Below are 18,700 nucleotides of genomic sequence, written 5' to 3'. Positions count from 1 at the left end.
AGCGGACAGAAGCTGCTGTGGGCAAGGGATGGGTCTCACTCCCTCCTCCCTGCTCTGGCCCTGCCGTGCCACTTCCTTTCGGGATTAAACATCCTTGCTAGTTAAAACCTTTACAATAAACTACAATTCAGTATACATTCCAGGCAAGAAACGTATGTGCAGCTTTTCAGATGTGTGTTCTGTGCCCTCCCTCAGCAGCAGGAGGTTCTGGTATGAAAGAACCGCTGGCAAGAAAGAAATCACACTATTATTTCTAAATGTCCTGATACACAAGAAATTCTCTTAGAAAGTAAAACAAGACAAAACAACAAAAAAAAAATCCAAAAAGGAGTACAATGAAGTCTTTATTCTTAGTGTCGTGTAAGCAAACAGCAGGCAAATGTGTTGAAAAGGAAACAGGAAATTTTTATTGGAAACAGCTTTATTTGTTAGTCCGTTTCACAAAGCAGGCCTCCATGCTCAAATCAAGGGTAGGAGTTCCTTTTGTGTATGGTTGGGAACCATTAGCTCTTATTTACCCACATCCTGGGGGGTTAGGAGGACCCAATTCTTCCCCAAACTGGTAAGTGAAAATGGAAACTTCTAACTTCCTTTTTTGTTTAACTTTGGTTAATCTTGGCAAGTTTGCAGGTTTAAAACTTCATAGCAAAAATATTTCAATTCGCACCTTGTTTGATACTGCAACTGCAGAATGGAGAACTCTAAAATGTCTATAGTCATTCATTATATGATATCTGCCTTTCTACAGAAAATAGAACCTGCAGAGTCTGATGCCACAAAAATGCCCTTTGAGAAAACAATAATCATAGCCGTCTAGCTAGGAGCAGTAAGGTCTATGAAAAAGTTAGAAGGGTTTATTTTTTTTCCATTTTCTCATTCTTCCTTGCCTTTTGTTTCCATGAAATAACATATAACTTAAGCATCAGCTCTTTCAAGGTCTTTGGGACAAGGTGCAAAGCAGATGCATCTTTGTACAGTCATGTATTGGCTCCATTTTCACCTAAGTGCTAAACATCATAGGAACAGTTCTTTCAAGCAGATGGTTTCCTCTTGCCCCAACCCAGACACCTTTATAGCCATATTAGCACCTCCACACATCAGGTCTACTCATCTCACCTTTTGGCTCTGTTAAGAGAGTAGATTGTAAAAATCTGTAGCAAAGACTGGTGAAATCAATGCTGTTAAAACCAAGTTTCAGCAAAAATAGGCTTCATTGCTGAAGGTTCACTCCAATGCCACGCCTAACAACTGGTTTGTTTGGCGTTCTTTTTAGTCTTAATTTTTGACCAGGTCACTCTAGTTGAAATTCACTATTTGATATTTTTTTTTTTCTTCCAGAAAACAATAATAAAATTTAAAAGAAAAAAAAAAAGTAAAAATTGGATACAAAATCATCTGGCAGGAGAGTCTCTCCCATGTGATATCTCACCATGAATGAGATGAGCCCTCTTGCTCCTGACTATAATACATAAACCTCTAAAAATTATTTGCACATTTTCTAAGGCACAGTTGGAGCAAAAAGAGGAATCTTTCCTCTCCAGGATTGACACTCCAGTTCAATGGCTGCAAAAGGGCTTGAATGCTCAGAAGCTTATACTCTTCTATTTGTATCAGAAACTACCTGTCCCTACATACTGTGTCCCTCTGAAATCTCTGGTGCTTTGCAAATTTGTGTTCAACTCCAAAATACTGTCCTGAGCTATTAAGAAACTTTAGATCATTCAGGATCATATTTTTTTAAGACCAGCTGTGGTATATATGAGAAATATTCTTCTCTGGATAGAATTCCACTGCCCAAACACAATCATTTTTCCAGGTGCTTGAATTACATCCCTGACATGTGAATTGAGGTCCCAACACTAGATTTGATCACACTATTCCAACCACTCAGTCTATAGATATATGAACACAGTTGTGAAATCTGAGACAAACTGGGGAAAAAACTGCACTATGGCAGCTGTCTACGAATGAGCAGGCCAGGCACTGAAAATGATAAATCAGTTCTGTGTAACGTCATATGCCTGCAGCCCTTTAAAGCTGCGGCAGTGTGACTTCCTAAGAGCCTGCTATGTGTCCATGGCCTCAGATGGTTTTCACTTTGAAGATACGCGACTATAGCTTGAAAATAATTAAATTCCTTTTCATAAGTCTGTTTTTTATCAAACCTAGATAGCTAAATATTCCTTAGGCAGTATCATTAACTCAGTGCTCCACACCTTTCAAGAAAGCAGCAAGGACCAAAGAAAGAAAAATGTAATTAATGAAGAATGGCATTTTATAGGGATAATGCCCTTAAAACAAACACTGAAACTTGGTAAGTTTGTCAATAAACATTCAACCACTAAAAGACAGAGTATTCTTAAAATCCCAAAATGCCGAATTTCTAACATGCTTGGAATCTCTCCTTATTCTAGGAAAACAATCCAGTTTTATATCACTATCCTAAAATATTAGTCTGACACATTCAGCCCATGAAGGATTAATTTCTGGATAAACCAGTGAGTCCAAGGGTTTTGAACTGATGACGAGCTTGCAGGTTTTGAAGTGAAAGGTAACTGCCTTCCTGAGAGGGTCCCTTTTCTCCTTTCACCTTGGAAGCACAACTTACATTTGCAATAGCAGCTGCCTATTTTGATGTGCTCCTGCATTTCACTGTGCTTCAATCTACCTTCCACAGTCAAATGATACATGTTGTGATCCCCACTTAACGCCGCATACCTCAGCAGTCAATTCAAGCAGATATGGATGCACATATAATTTTAAGAAAACATTTCTTATCAAAAACTTTCTGGTGGGAAAAAAACCCACAAGTTCTTGAAAGAAGCCATACATGAGACCAAATATATATATTGCTTTCTAGTCATGAAAACCCTAGAAGGAAGTGGTGGTGGGGAATGTTACTCAAACATTTCTCAACTATGTGATGACAACTGAAGAAACACTCTCCTGGTGTTCCTGATGGCTTTGGGTTAAACATGGGAATGGCTTTTTCAAGTTATGGAGCCTTGCAGCAAAACAGTAACTATGCTGCCGATGTTATGTATAAACCACAGGACACTGGGAGAAGAAACAGAGTATGTTTGGAATTTGTGTGGGAACAGAAGAAGAAGAAGTAAGGAAACAGATGTTTAAGATCATATATTGATAGTTTCTCTGAAAAAAAGTCAGGAAGTTTGAACACTAATTTTTTTCAGCAGAGCTTTTGGAAATGAGTAAATAGCTTACTTCCACTCATGGGGTTTTAAATTTGTTTATCCCTTTAATGAGTAAAGTTAAATTAAAAAAAAAAAAAGGTTTCCAAAACATCCACATAGGTTTATGTTGTCTGTACGTAATTTTGTTCCCCCTCTGCCCCCGCAACTGTACCAGGTTACGTAAAACAGCAGCTTTAATTGCTCACCAATCCTCTTGGCTAGCACAGGAAACACAATACTGCTTTTGTGAACCAAAATCTAATTAACTTGGATCTCCCTGTCATAGTCTTCAGCATGGTGAAATCACTTCAAAAGTTTTTCATATCAAAACGTAACGAGAGAAACAGCATTTGATGAAAATGTTTAAAATGTTTAGTGACTGAGTCAACACTTGCTGAAATCAATGGGAACCTCCATGAATTCCAGAGGAATCAAGAGCTTCCCATTATGGATCCATGGGTCTCTATAACCCAACAATACCCTTTTTCAGGAATAAAGGTGGTCAGTTTCACAGCTCTCCTCGCTATTATTACCAAAAATAGATATTTAAAATGCGATTTGTGCTTTCTCGAAGCCCAGTTGTGCTGTGAACCCCATCCCAAGCATGGGGAACAGCCCAGGTGCTCATCAGAGCACAAAGAAGGACAGTGCCTGATGGCAGGAGGCCAGAGAGGGCACAACCACCACCCTTGCCAGAACATGCCCAGGCTGGCAAGAGGTCCCCTCCTCTGTCAAAAAGACCTGGAGCAACTGTTACGCTCAGAAAAGCACCAAAGCAGCACCATTTCAGGATTTAATACAGGCATAGCAAGATAAAGGATCCTCCCCATGCATGCCTCTGTTGAGCACTTTCCCTATACACTCTGTAAGAGATTGCAATTGCTGCTTATTTTCACACAATTAAGTATGTTTCTAACTGCCCAAAGTCAGCTGCATTGCTTCCTAATTTGTTGAAAACTTTGGAAAAGCATGTTTTAGGACACAAAAGCATCATCACTACTGTAAATCATAATTTATTCCTTTTTTTTTTTTGCACTTTGAGCATATACAGAAGTATTAAGAAAGAAATTCAGAAAACAATGTAATATAAATTTTAAAACTCACAGAAAACTAAAGCTTTATATGACAGTTTTCCTGCCAAAGAACAATTATTTTTATAAATTAAAGATGGTTTTATCCCCTTCGTTTTTAAGAAGGTTCACAGATGAAGAGGAACAAGATGTCAAATGACTTAAAAAAACCTTAAGAAATAATTGGGCACGTGGGTTATTTATCTGGCCTGATTAACACAGGGTGGTCTTGGAGGAGGATTATTTGGGGCAGAGAAAGCAGTTAGTCAAATCCTCTGAAGGAGGTCATGTTGACAGATTCCAGAGTGAGAAACAAATCCTCCGCCAAAGACTGGGAAAAAGAAGATGACTTTAACCTTCTCTCAGAATTGACTTGGTTAGAACAACCTTTGAGAATGTACTGAAGGGCAAACATCAACTATTGCTATTCCCAAGTCCAGCATTAATATGCTGTATGCAAAGCTCAAGTCAAAGGCTCATTAGGCTCTGGAGGGAGGTAAAACCGATATGTCGAGTGTGACAGAGACTTCCTCTATAAGGGCCCAAAGTCTGGGTTACCTGTTCAGATCTAGGAAACAGTAAAAGAGCTGATCTGAGCTGTCTCAATGGTTCATACAAGGGAAAGCAGATTTTATACAGACAATAGCTTCTAGCTCGTTAAGCCTCAACCTCAAAACCATCTGCACACACAGGAAGAACTGTATGGAAGAAGGTCAACCTTTGCACCATAACCATTTAATGCTTACTTCACTGATGACCCAGTCCCCAAACTGCACCCATTGTGGATGATGCAACACTGGATACAAAAGGTCAGAAATACCTGTGGCACAAAGCTGGATGTATGTCAGCTGAATGCCTCTTTCCCTAAATCATAATTAAAGACACAAACCTGGATTTTTCCTAAAGCAAGTATTACGATGAACTTTCTACTTTCAGATATTATAGACAGTTACAGTATTCTCTCTGTGATATTGCATACTTGAAAATGCTTTTCTTAGTTTCTGGTCACGCCTTGCAACTTCAACTTTGGGGATAAGATAATGATCTAGATACAGCAGAGCCATTGTAGCACTGCAAAGCCAACAAATCACTGCAGAAGAAAAAAGAGAGACCACGTTTGTGAAGAAGAAGGGAAGCTAAAACAGATGACGAAGCTTTACACTGGAAAGTTTCTTGTATCTCGCAGTGCACAGGAAACTGGTTATCAGAGACACATACAGAAAGCAGAGGAAAGGGTGGCCAGCACAGCATCCAGTTCTGCGTGTCCACAGGGTCACAGAAAGACCATCCCCAAAACACAGGAATGCAGAGGGGATATATTTTTCCCAATTCTGAATCTTCAGCAAATGACAAGAATAGGTTGGGGAAGTTCAATCTATGTCCACTGCTGGCTTCAGCAAATGTATTGCATGTATCTCCTCAGGAGCATTATTTCACAGACTGAGATGATCATTTGAATGGACAGTTTCAGATAAATATAAAATAATTGTATTTAAAACCAAGCCTAAGGAATTTTGCACCATTTTGGGCTTTAAAACAATGTACCCACCATAAGTGGGTCATCATATTGCATCTCCATTAGAAGAGAGACCAGACAATATTTTTCCTGATCCAGTCTCATCTAACACTTTCCCTTCTCAAGGGAAACAAATACTTGTCAATATTTGAAAGAATATTCATTCTCGCAAATAACAATGCTCTCCTAAAGACAACAAAGTACCTCAGAAAGGTGTGTGGTATTACCTGTAACTTTCAGATAATGAAACTCAGTGAATTAAACTGAAACACCGAGGAGTAAGCAGAACAATACGATACCCAGTGAAGTATATAGGGACATCATCTCTTAGCAGAGACAAAACCATCAAGTTTTCTGTGAACTGCAGATCATTTGATTTCTATAATATGCACAGGAAGGAAGGGGAAACATCTGAAGTTATTTTTATTTCCCCAAGTCTTCTGGTTATACTGTATGAATGCTAGGGTGGGTCTAGCATTGTCTGAAATGTGTCAGGGTCCTTTTGCATAGCCTCATTTCCTTCTTCCTGTTGCTAGGAAGGATAGTTAAGCATGAAAAGCACTTGTTTACAGTACAGGACCATCCTGTTAAGCACATGAGTTCTCTTCCCCCATCTCCTTTTAACCAGCCCAGGGTGCAGTTGTGTTTATGCTGAAACTAACAGCACAACTCCAATCAGAGGGGAACTAGAAGAGAAGTTTGAATCTCTAAAGAAGCACAAACATAACATATTGTGGTATACTGGCCAGAAAAAAAAAAAACAACAAAAACAAACAACAAACCAAACAACAAACCAACAACAACTTTATCTTGCAAACTGCATCTCTAAATATTTGCAGAACTCAAATTCACATGCCTCAAACAAATCATTGCCTAGAGTGTAATGAATCAGAAGAACCAGAAAAGTCTCATCTCCTTCTTCTAGGAATCCTATTATAAACATTTGAGTGCATAGAGACAACTGCAGCACCTTTTTCCTGCCCCTACCAGACACAAAATACACAGAGTACTTCTGAGTTTCCATGACCAGCATCAGACTTTCTCTCTGTCCCAGCAAGGGCAGCTGCAGAACTGGCTGGGAAGACCCTGACTCAGGAATTAAAAATCCTAGACTGAATCTACACAATTGAGATTTAAATCCCAAATAGAAGAATGACATGATAAATTTTTGCTTTTAACTACCACTTCAAAATGAAATTTAACAATAGCTCCATGGTGTTTAAAATAATGTGTCTGTACTTCCTTTTGATTAAAAAAAAAAAATCAATTAACAAACCAAGTTATTTTTAAAAAAGATAAAGAGAACAGGAAGTCACAGAGGTTACAAAAGGTAGCTCCAAATGCTTTGATTTCTATGAACTTGTAGATGAAAGGAATAGTCTCAAAACAATATCTACATCTTCTTTTGCATATACTATATCCTATTATCAAAGAATCTCAGCCTTAATCAGGATTCCACAGGAAAACTGCAGCAGTAACCCAAACCCATCTGCTATAGAGACATCATCCCACTTCCCACCCTTTCTGGTTTTTGTTACTCCTACTGGAGATGCAGATCAGGATGCCTACGGGACATCAATAAGGATACCTGGAAGACAAGATAGCAGGCTACAGCTGAGAAATCAATGGAGGCACCTAATACCAGCTCTGTGTGCTGTCAGCCAGCTGCACCCTGGTTGCCAGACAGATGCTGAATGAGTCTGGCACTGAAGTGTTGATAGATTCATACTCAGAGGCTTGTATGAAAGCTGCTTGTCTATTCTTGAAGTTCAGTACAAACAGCCTTAAAACACAACCTGACTCAGAGCATTGTTATTGATTTGCTGCCGGGAGTTTCTTGGTCAGGGCAGGGAAATTCAAACAGATCACACTTAATCCTATTTAAAACAAAAACCAAAAAAACAAAAAACAACCAACTGCAATTGATGGTTAAGGTGAAATTACCCCGGAAAGACCAGGGAATGTAATTTTACTTACATCAGGCAGAACCTTCTGACCTAGTTAATTAAAAGTTTAAAAATTAAAACAACAACAACGACAACAACAACAACAAAAAAAACACAACCCCAAATAAATAGATTGTTGTACCAACAGTTAGTGCCCTTGACTAGCAGTACAGCTCATTAGGCTAATGGAAACGCATCGCTCAACAACTTCACAGTTATGGTGGAAGTAAGTCATTGGTCGTTGTTTGCAAAAAAAGGGGGGAGTGATACGGAAGGTAAAACTGCCCGACTGGAAAACAGCATCGGTTTTCTGTTTGCCCGGAAAAGGGGGCCAGGGGTAGGGGGGGGTGATCCCGAGTGGCAGGAGGTGCCGCTCCTCCAGGGGGATCAAAGCCGCCGGGGGTGACATCAGGGCTGGCCACCGCCGCACGGGGGGAGCCACCGGACTCCTGGAGGCCATCGGGCTAATTACGAAGAACTTCAAAAGAAACTCGACGTTTCCCCTCTCGCTAGGACTCCCAGAAAACAAACAAACAAAACTCCCCAAAAACCCGAAACAAAAAACGAAACACCAAAAAAGAGAGAGAAGACATGGCCACGGTGCCCTTCACAGAGGCCGCAGCCGGCGCGCCGCTCCGCGCCCGCGGCTCCTCCGCGGCTTCGTGCGGATGTTAACCCCTTCGGCCCGCGCTTCCCGACCACGGCCGCAACGAACCGCCACTTCCCAGCGATAACTCATTCCGGGCTCCCGCAGCGCTCCCGTCTCACCTGGGGCTGCTCCCGCCCCGACGGGCGCTTCTCAACCCCGCTAACGCGGACGGGCCGGCGGGGCGAAGACCCGCGGCTGAGGACGCTCCGCACCGCAGAACGGGGCAGCCGTCCGACTCCTCAGGGAGCCCGCCCGCGCCCCTGCCAGCGCTGTGGGATCACGAAAGAGGGACGCCCGTGCCCCTAGACCCCACACCAGCCCCCGAAGCACCTCTCAGGAACGCTGGCGGCGATGCACAGAGCCTGCGCCCCTCGGCGCGTAGCCGCCGCCACCACCTCCCCCATCGGGCAGAACCCGAGCTTACGTGTGAGGATCATGGTCTCTGCCGCGCTCCCTCCGCGGTGCCTCCGCGGGGCTGCCTGCCGGGCTGGCTCACTACCTGCCTGCCTGCGCCCCTGCCTGCGCGGCGGCAGCTCACAACTGACACCCGGCGCGGAGCAGCGGCGCGGCCGCCCGGCCCCTTCAGGCTCCCCCGCCCCCAGGGCCCGCCCCGCCGCCGCCCGCTCCGCTCCGCTCCGCGCCCCGCGTCCCGCTCCGCGCAAAGAGGGAGGCTTGAGCGCTGGCAGGCACAGCTGCCACATGCGGTTGCCTGGTCACAACCCATAAATACAAGCAGAAAGCGACATACACACACACACGTAAACGCCCCACTCGTTGCACACCTGGGGGGTTGTCAATGGGAACTTCATAAAGGTAATACGGTCAAAGACAATCTAATGGCTTACGTCCCCTCTGCTCCTCTGTGATTTTTAATGACTATCGGCTATCGCGGTGGCCTTTTAGGCAATAGTGATGATTATAAAAAGCAACCATCAAGGCTCTAAGTAGTTTTTCCAGCAGCCCAGGGCATGGGGATGCTGAGCCTTCAGCCTGGAGCAGGCTGTGCAGGGTGGCCAGGGGATGCTGGTACCTCCCTGCCTGGGCAGCATGTTGAACAGTGCTGCAAAATGTTGAAAATGCCTGCACACCATCAAAGTCTCAGTCTAGACCTGGATGGAAACCAGCAAGTATTTTCCCTTTGGGGACCACAGCACAGCTATCGGCATGGCTTGCAGATAGCGAAGCAAAGCCTGGCATTCACAGCTCTGTGCCTGGGAGTCACGCCCTACACCATTTACTCCCCTGTATATTATGCAAAGATTGTTTGAATGCTTTTTCTTGGTTGATGCACATGTTCAGGGTTTTAAAGTGGCACAAAATAGCTACTTTTGAGCAATTGCCAAACTATCAGTGTGGAAAAGAGTACTGTGAAATTTTGAAAATATCTGGGTCCCATCAAAGGTTATGATTGGTTCATTCTCTTCCAAGCCAACATCATATTTTATACTCACTGGTGTTATTCTAAGATTCAGTTGTCGTTTCTGCACTATGATCTGTCAGATATGGAGTATATATAATGTGGTGCCTAAGCAGGCAATTTGCTGAAGAATAAATATCTCCCCCTTCTATAGGCTGCAAACTGTGGCCAGTTGGCTATTATAGTGTTGTTTCTGGAAACCCCTACGCAGCTCCAGGTCATTAATTTACTTTAATAGCCCAGAAGAGGATGGAACTGCACTATATCTTCAAGCTTGACTTCACATATATTACCCGCTTAATCAATTACCTCTTCATATCTAAACTCACTCCAGCTCTTTTTGGCATAGCCACGTTTACCTGCATTTTTGAATGCTTCTTGTAAGGCACCAGGTTATATGTTTACAAGGTAGGTCAGGCCCATAAAATGTGAGTTCTTAACTCTAACACAGGGAAGACAGACATATGCTACTCCTCAGCTGTTGAACAGACAAGGTAATCCCAGTCTAACTGGCTTTCTGACTGTATTGTCTATAGTTGTATGCAGTTGGTAAACTAGGAAGTGACAGACTAGTTATGACAAGAGATGGAAAACACTGGTTGCACACTATGTGTGATTTTCAGACTCTGAATTCTAGAAAAGAGAGAAATTGTTTCTCCAACACGCATCTCCAAAAGGAAGGGAACAAAATTAAATATCCAGAACATGTGGAAAAGCATGCTGGTACTAAGGTGTTTCCATCACAATGGTAATCCTGGAACTAGAAGACCACTGTGTGTCAAGTTAATACTCTCAATAAAAAGCAGGGTTTATTCTTGTAAACAGGGACTGCCTAGGCTGCGTCCTGGACCAAGCCTGCATCTCTGTATAGGAAGCTTTTGTATAGGACCCACAGGAAGCTTTTGAAGAAGGAGAGAATGGACTTTTACTCTGCAGAAAAAAATGGATTTGAATGACTTGGCATTGTGAACAGGAGCTGAAAAAAGCTAAGAGTGAGAAAAGGAGACGTGCAGCAGTGAAGTAAAATCCGAAGTGAGAGGGTTGCTTGACAGATGCAAAACAAAAATTTGAAGTTCAAGGGTTTTGTTTGAGGATTCTGAAAGGGGTGAGTGACAAGATTGGCAAATACCTGACAAACATGATCCAGACACAGAAGATGGGAAGCTCTCAGTAATTAAATCAAGGGTTATCATTCTCACCTCTACCACTTTGTAAAATAGCAAATGAATGATGATGCTGATAATAAAACACCATATTTGTTCTTTAGTTCAGCTCTCCTGTTCTGCTTGCAAAGCTAATCAGCTCCCATGGTAAAAGAGGAATCTCCATCCTCATTCAGTCTTTGCGGATTCCCTCAGCAGTGTCAGAACCAGTGACTTTTGTGATGGAGCAGTCTGTCTGCTGGGATCACTGCTAAATAGATGCTGGAGGATTATCACTGACCTGGATTAGATTCTTGCTGGTAATCTGAAAGAGAAAGGCTTTGATTCTAGTTTGTTATCAACCCTTGAAGACATGCAGTCTCTCTGGCTTGCATTTTAACTTGGAATTCTATGGAGCTGCTTAAGCAGGCGTAATTTCGGAGCTCAAAAGCAAGGCACTGGTCTCGCATTCGCTGTAAAACGTGCTCAGAGGAGCATTCCACCTGAGGCATGGGTGTTTAGCAGGCTACAACCACCCTAATCACTCATCCGGCTTTAAAGAGCCTTATGAAATCAGTAGAGCTTTGGCCTTTAATATTTTTATTTCTTTATCTCTCTGGCTATTCAAAGAGTAGGCAGCTGCCTGACAGAGACACAGGATTTTAGCAGCAGCCTGCCTAAGAGGATTGTTTCTGTGGGGTACTGTTATCCTTAATGCAATCAATGAACTCTCGCTGGATGTAATTGTAAAGGATTGCCCGACAGGCACAATTATTCACTTTAAAAGGTGAATTCTCCTTCTGTTGTGACTGCATAAGGGAGTGATTCGAAGGATGGCATCTCATAAGAAGGACTTGATTGTCCTCTGTTTTCCCTCCCAGGCCCAAATGCCTTAATGGTTAACTGTACCCTTGTCATCCTTTTTCTTCTAAATTGTGCAGTACACAGAGAAGTCCCAATTCACAGTGAGTCAACTGACCTGCTGGTACAAACACAGGATTGTCAGACACATGATTGCAATTCTAAACGCTAGTATTAATATCCTCTCAGCAACAGCATGATAGATTATAGAGCAGTTTCAGCCCAAGTTTCCAGGCCTCTGGCTCTAGGCTTGACTTCCTTGTCAACTGGAGTATTTGTGTGTAGTATTTCCACAGTCCAAAAGACATTCGTGTTCCAACCATTGTCAGTGAAATAATTTATTTTGCATTTTCTAGCACTTGACTTTACCGAAAACTAGTTATTTAAAGGAGCCTGTAGTAGTTCAGGCCTCTTGAAAAAGAGTGTTTGCACTATCACTTCTCAGAGATAAGTAGTATTAGGATCGACTTGCATTCAGAGAAGGAAAGCTATTGTTTCACCTACTGGAGAATCACAAAATAAAAGAAAACACCTTTCCAAAATACTTTTTAACAAAATATATAGTAAAGTAATTATGTTGTATAAACATAGGTGCTGCTCTACTGCTGAAAATTGATGGGTTCTCTGCTCTAGAAATCTTCCCTTAGCAATAAACAGTATTTAAAATATGACCAGCTTGTCATGTACAAGGGACTCTTTTATTTGATCCCAGACAACATTTAGATTTTTTTTTCTTTTCTCTCTTTTTACAGTAAATAATAAAGAAAAATAACTTTTTCTTATTCTTTGTGGTGCATATAACTTATTTTAAAAGGAGGGATCAGTAATCCCTATATTTTTTCCCATTTCAGAATGCCCTTAAACACCATGAGTTCAACAGTTCAGGCTAAAAATGAAATTACCAGGTTCACACTGTACTTAAGAAAGGCTCTACTATATGGAAGCACAAAAGGACGAGATATAAAAATTACAGTGATTATGTAGTTCGACAAAAAGACAATTTGGTAAAGTACAAATAAAGATAAATTGAAACAGGAGGAGGAGAAAAAAATATCTTCATTCCATTTTAAACACAGAGGGTAATCTAGTTTACATGGAATACCCTTGGTTTATGAACATTAGTGGAGATACAGGGTGTCTTTTCCATGTTGTTTTTAAGATGCTGCCATTGGTGATGATCTATTTTTTAAAGACTGAAGAATTTTCTACTGTAAATGGATCTGCCTTCCCTTCAATTAAAAGTTATATTTTTACATTATAAAAAGTGATTCATCTTTGGAAGAATAACCAATTTAATTTAACTTTCAAGAAAGTGAGAGAAGTAGATGTGGGTAAAGTAAACCTTTTTTAGAAGAACTGCTAGAGGATGATAGTTAGAACTTCTATCCTGTGATGAAGGCTAGAGATGATCCAGAGTAAATATATAGCCTGTGGCATGTAAAAAAAAGTGCTCCTTCCTTTTACTCAAATTCAGAATAACTGCTCGTTTGCTAATAAAACAGCATCCCTAATTGATTTCAGCTTCAGAACAATGATTCTGAACCTGAAATTATCAGGAGGACTAAAGTCTTTGCATATATTTGGTGCACCTGGTCACACCAGCGAGACCAAATGGCTATGCAGGTCACAGGGGAGTGACTCTAACATGCTCCATTAGAGAAAGCTGTAACACAAGTTTGGCTCTGCCAATGCCCTATCCCTAGGTTTATCTGTGGTAGCTGCCTCGGTGGCTGTGTGGCAGCAAAGCTCCATCGTGGCACCAGAAGTCACCCCGGCCCTTCTCCTGTCCTTGGGGGTCATTGGAATGGCAGCAGCCATTGCAGAGTCACACCCCTGCTTCTCTTCCTCTGTGCTTACAAGTCAACCTTAATTAAAACAAGATACAAGATGCAAGTTGGCAACTAAAGTAGATGAGAACTGAAAGGCTGGTGCCTTAAACATGTCAAAATAGTGTTTAAAAACTGGTTATGAAGCAGATGTGTTGTAGTAATACATAAGATGCTGGACTTTTTGGCATGATACCCTGGGACAGACCATGTCAGCCATACAGTGTCCAGCTGGGGTTAAAAGGAGTAGAAGGGGAAGAACGGTGGTTTTGTTTGTTTGTTTGCTTTTGTGTGTTTTTTGTTTTGTTTTGATATATTTTTTTTTATTATAGTAAGTACAGAAGTACGAACAGTGAAATATGTCCTTTCAAGAAAAAAGTTTTTATTACTTCCACCTTCCATGTTGTGTGATCCAAAGTTTTTTAGTTAAATGAATGCCATATTCATTAAACTTATTTCCTCTGGAGGAAATAGGCACATGCATCCACCTGGACCAGTTGACCCATTATGTGAAAGACTGCTACTGCTTTAGCCTTGGGGAATCTCCAGGACTCAGGAAATAATTTTAAACCCATGACTTAATAAAGCGCAATAACTATGGCAACTGGAACACATACACTGTGATGTCTAATTTCACTTCAGAGTTCATCAAGGGATTTACTGACTTAATACTATAGCCTGGAAAGTAGCTATTGTTAATGTAATTTGGAGTTACGGAGACAGGGAAGAGGGAAAACATGTTCATAAGCCCAGTGAACAAAGTCAGGCCTGATATAAGTCAGGACAGATTCATAATCCTTGTCATTCCTGTTCTTGACAGAGCACTAGACTGAGACTCAAAATATCTGTGGTCTTATCCTGTTTTAACTTATTGGTCAGCCTTGGTCTATCCGTTTCCATTCTCATACTTCATTTTTCCCTAGATAAAATGGGGCAAATAATGCCTCTTTTGAAAGCCCTTGAGATGTACTGCGTAGAGGGTTGTATGAGATTATTATGCTGATACTGTGCCTAATAAAAGTCCTCTTGCAGATTGCCAGTTTGACTGCGTCTTTCATTGCCCATGCCCATGCTCTTGCTTTTTGTAATTGAACACCAGCTTACAGCAGAATTACCTTGTGTTTTATTGGGGGACGAGGTAGATGCGTACATGCAGACAGTTACTTAAGGGCACCTTAAGTAACTTGCTGGAATGTCAACACCCATAATGATGTCTGAGGAAAGACGAGAGAAGTGGAGGGGGAAGCTAGCTGTCTTACCAGCAAGAACAAACTGAGTTGGAGAAGATTTATTAGGTGTATATTACCCAGATAAATGTGATCCCGACTTGAATGGGAGCCAGCAATAGCAAGGAGAAGAGGGTCAGGCAGAAAGAAGTGGCTGTTCAGCCTTCGTCTACAGAGTTGAGACCTGACGGGGATTAGCAGGAGTAAAAGAATTGTTGGGGTGTTCATTCGTCACTCTAAAATTTAGGATTATGAATTCTAAATGGATGGCCATTTTTGCTGAAAAATGCTTTCTCCTCCTCCATGCTACATTTCTCTTTTCATGCCAGCATGTTAGAGGGTGAGAATACTGTATGATATTATTTATGAACATGATAAAATACACAGAAGTGACTGACAGCTTAATAGGAGCTTGCACATTTTAAAAACAAAGACACATATTCTGTTACATGACCACAAGAAAAAGAAACATGGAAAGCGGTTAGTTTGCTTTCATATTTCAACACTGTCACATTATGAAGGGCTACCTTTTTTACTCTGCTTGTTTCTGAGGTTTCACTTTCTCCTTCATATCATTTTACAAAGAGATATGGTAAATGAGTTTGTTCTTGAGAGAGCAGATCTCTTATGTCTAACCTTAGCGCAGAGCAGTTTTTAAATATCTAAACTCCAAATAATAATAATAAAAAAAGAGTCTCTTTTACTATTCCTTATTACTGGGAGTATATGAAAGAGTATTGTTTTTACTAAAGCAAAAAAAGAAGTCAGGGTCCTCTCATATTCTGAAATCCCTTTTTTTTCCATCAGACTTCAAAATAGAAAGACAGGTAGTAGTGACTGAAGAATACTTGTACAGAAATCTTTTGGTCCAATACACCTGACAAACTGAGTTTACCTGGTTGTTACATTAAACTTTACAACAGCTGTGTTGCTTTAGCTCACTCACTTCCTATTATTTTAAATCAAAAATACAATGAAGCAAATTCGTTAATGTTGTAGATGGTCATTTTTGAAGCCTGTGGTTACCCAGTAATTTGCAAGAGCTAAGGAGCTACCTATGTAACTCTGTTAAACACAATTTATTCTGGTGTAATGCAGATTCGGCTTCCAGATAACAGGCTTACTCGTTCTATAGCAAACAATTCATATTTTTATACAACACCTCTAGTATAGCAACAAACACATCCTGAAGAACACCTTTCTTCCTACATCATCTCCAAGTGTCCAGCTCCCCTAGTAATGTGATGTGCCCTGTGTGAATTGCATATATGGAACAGATGTAGCTCTGAGGTTTTAAAAACCCTTTTGCCACTGAATTCTTCAGGTCTTTTGTTTCTGATAGTTTTACTGAAGATTCATTAACATATACAATGACTGGTACAAAATAATAAACCTTAAATAGATGCATAATTATTTCTTCATGGCACTCAGCTAAATGTATGAACAACATTATTTGTACAATGTGATGCCAACAAGGCTATGGATCATTTCTGGTCCCGAGAAAGATATTTTTTGAGAAAAGTAACACAGGAGAAAAAAGTCTGATCCAGCTAACCTGCTTTTTGTTTGATCACAACTCCAGAGAGTTCAAGGCAGCCAGGGACATACCCGTGCTAGGATCAATGGGGCAAGTGATTAACAGTGATAGGACACCCTGCACCTTTCATGTTCAAACCAGAACATTCTCTCCTTTGAAACAAGAGCCTTTACATCACTCAGTAGAATTATATTTCTCATGGACAGCATTAGAGTACAGAAATAGTCTCAGTTTTCTTTTCTGAGGAATCTTTATTTTTTCCAGATATAGAAGGTCTATTAAACCTCAGAATTAACAGTGCTCCTGGCATCTGATTTTTAGTCAGGAAGTATAAACAATGGCTTGAAAGGTATATATGCAGAACCTTCCATCTGATTTACCAGTAGCTCTTTAGAATCTGTCATGCGTGTCATACTGACCTTACAAACTTAATTACCTAAGCTCAAAGAAACCATGTGCTTGCCTCTCAACTCCTTAATGTAAATCAGTGACAGCACTAAGAAAAAGTCCTAACAAAAAACACCTTGAAAACTTAGATTCTAATGGGTCAGAATATGGAATTTCTCAGATATGGAATGAATTGAATTCTTTGGGATATCTTTGGAAATAAAAGCCACATCCCACTTGGCATATGGTGCAAGAATCCTACATGTAAAAAATTATAAGCCAGATATCCCAAAATCATAAGACTGTCTTGAAAATAATAAGTTTTAAACATACATTTTAGAAACTTTCTGGCTTTATATAAAATATAAGAATTTTATGTGATTGCCAGTATGTAAAAACTGAACAAAATCCCAAGCCTAGTGTTCACCTCTACGTTAGACAGGTATATGAAGAGTTTGGTAGCTTCTCTCCTTTACTACTTCTGTTGCATTTCAGAAAGGGAGCTGACTTCGTCATGGGATCGGGGCTGCATGAGAAACTTCCTGGCTGGTATACAGAGGCTTTGCTTCTGAAACAGCGAGCTACTGCCCACCAAGGCAAGCTTTTAGCTAACCTAGGCTTCCTGAGTGCTCCGTCTATTTCTAAAAGGCAGAATAGCTTCCTGTGTTACCTTCTGATAACACTTTTTTTTTCCTAAGCCATGAAAAGAGCTCTGCACCTGGAATAAGAGTTTCTTCATGTCTGTAGCACCTATATTAGGCATTTCTTTCACCTGCTGCCAGTTTAGTCACCTATTTTCTTCCATTTCCTTCCCTTCCTTTCCCTTCTATTTCTATCTTCCTATTCCTCTTCCTTCTTCCTAGCTAGCTGCTACCAATAGTGATTGTGAGGAGCAGAAGAGCCCTCCTTAGTTCTTTTCCTCATCTCCTCTTCCTTTGGCCAATGCAAGCAAAGAGCAGGTAGAACACAAGATCCAGAGCTGTTGAACAGTGTTCCCAGTGAAGGGAAAAGCATACAAATGAATAGAAAAATATATCAAGTTTCTATGAGGAATAGGGAATCTAGAGCTCTAAAGGGAAATACAAGAAGACTGAGAGATATGAAATCACTGGTAGACTGAGTGAACTGTGCCTGAGTGAACCATATCTGCAATTGTACAGCTAAAATGTAAATATAGCAATTAATTTAATGGTTCCATGGTGCCAGGTGATACTATTCAGAAGCCTTGGATATGAACAAATACAGTAAATGAAACAGGAAAGAGAATGGCCTCCAAGCATCCCCCTGAATTTCAGCTACAATTGCTTTATATAGCAATTGGTGATGTTAGGATGGAAATTGTCAGAGTATACAGAGTGTTATGTAAAAATAAATTGAGAGCTACCCATCATTTTGTAGCTATTCTATAACATAGTGCAAAGCAAAATGGAAAACTCAGACAAACTCAAGACAATTAAGGTGAGTTCGTGTACTTATCTAGAAATAATTTTTCTCATCTTGCACAATCTCCTACCTTGATTAGAAAGGGCTTTGTTTATTTCAGGGTAGAAAGGAGTTTAAACTTTGTTCCTACAAATTCATGTATGCAACTCTATTTGAATGGAAGGGTATATTGAAATTTGAGCACATAGTGCTTGCAGGATCACGGCCTTAGTTTTTAGATGACAGACTTTCAGGCTCTTTCACAGGCCATTTTTGCAATCTCAATCACACTTCATTTGAAACTCTTGTACTCATTCTATTAAGAATAGCTTCTCAAGAATGAAAAGCTGATGTTTTTTCCTCTGGCCCCTTGTACCTACTATTTCTGATCTGGCTGATAATGCCAGAAATCAAAGTACAGGTTCTCAGAACAGCAAGGCTTTTCATAATGGTCTTTCTGCATGGAAAATCCATGTGTCAGCTCAAAAAATGAATTTCTAATAATAC

General features: G+C 40.7%; 1 protein-coding gene across 3 annotated transcripts in view; it reads right to left on the bottom strand.

The window, feature by feature from the left end:
- Positions 1–18,700, bottom strand: part of DLC1 (DLC1 Rho GTPase activating protein) — a 220,144-nt gene that overhangs the window by 29,966 nt on the left and 171,478 nt on the right. The window contains exon 1 of one of the 3 annotated variants that reach the window (XM_082051726.1): positions 8,800–8,911. The exons of the other annotated variants lie outside the window; for them this stretch is intronic. Within the exon in view, the coding sequence (XP_081907852.1) occupies positions 8,800–8,812 (13 nt within the window). The 5' untranslated portion in view covers positions 8,813–8,911. Of the gene's footprint in view, positions 1–8,799; positions 8,912–18,700 lie in introns of those variants that run through there. 3 annotated transcript variants of the gene reach the window in all.

This window comes from Streptopelia decaocto (assembly GCF_964273445.1).
Source record: "Streptopelia decaocto genome assembly, chromosome: 4".
Classification (NCBI taxonomy): domain Eukaryota; kingdom Metazoa; phylum Chordata; class Aves; order Columbiformes; family Columbidae; genus Streptopelia; species Streptopelia decaocto.
This window is presented reverse-complemented; position numbering and strand designations above follow the sequence as displayed.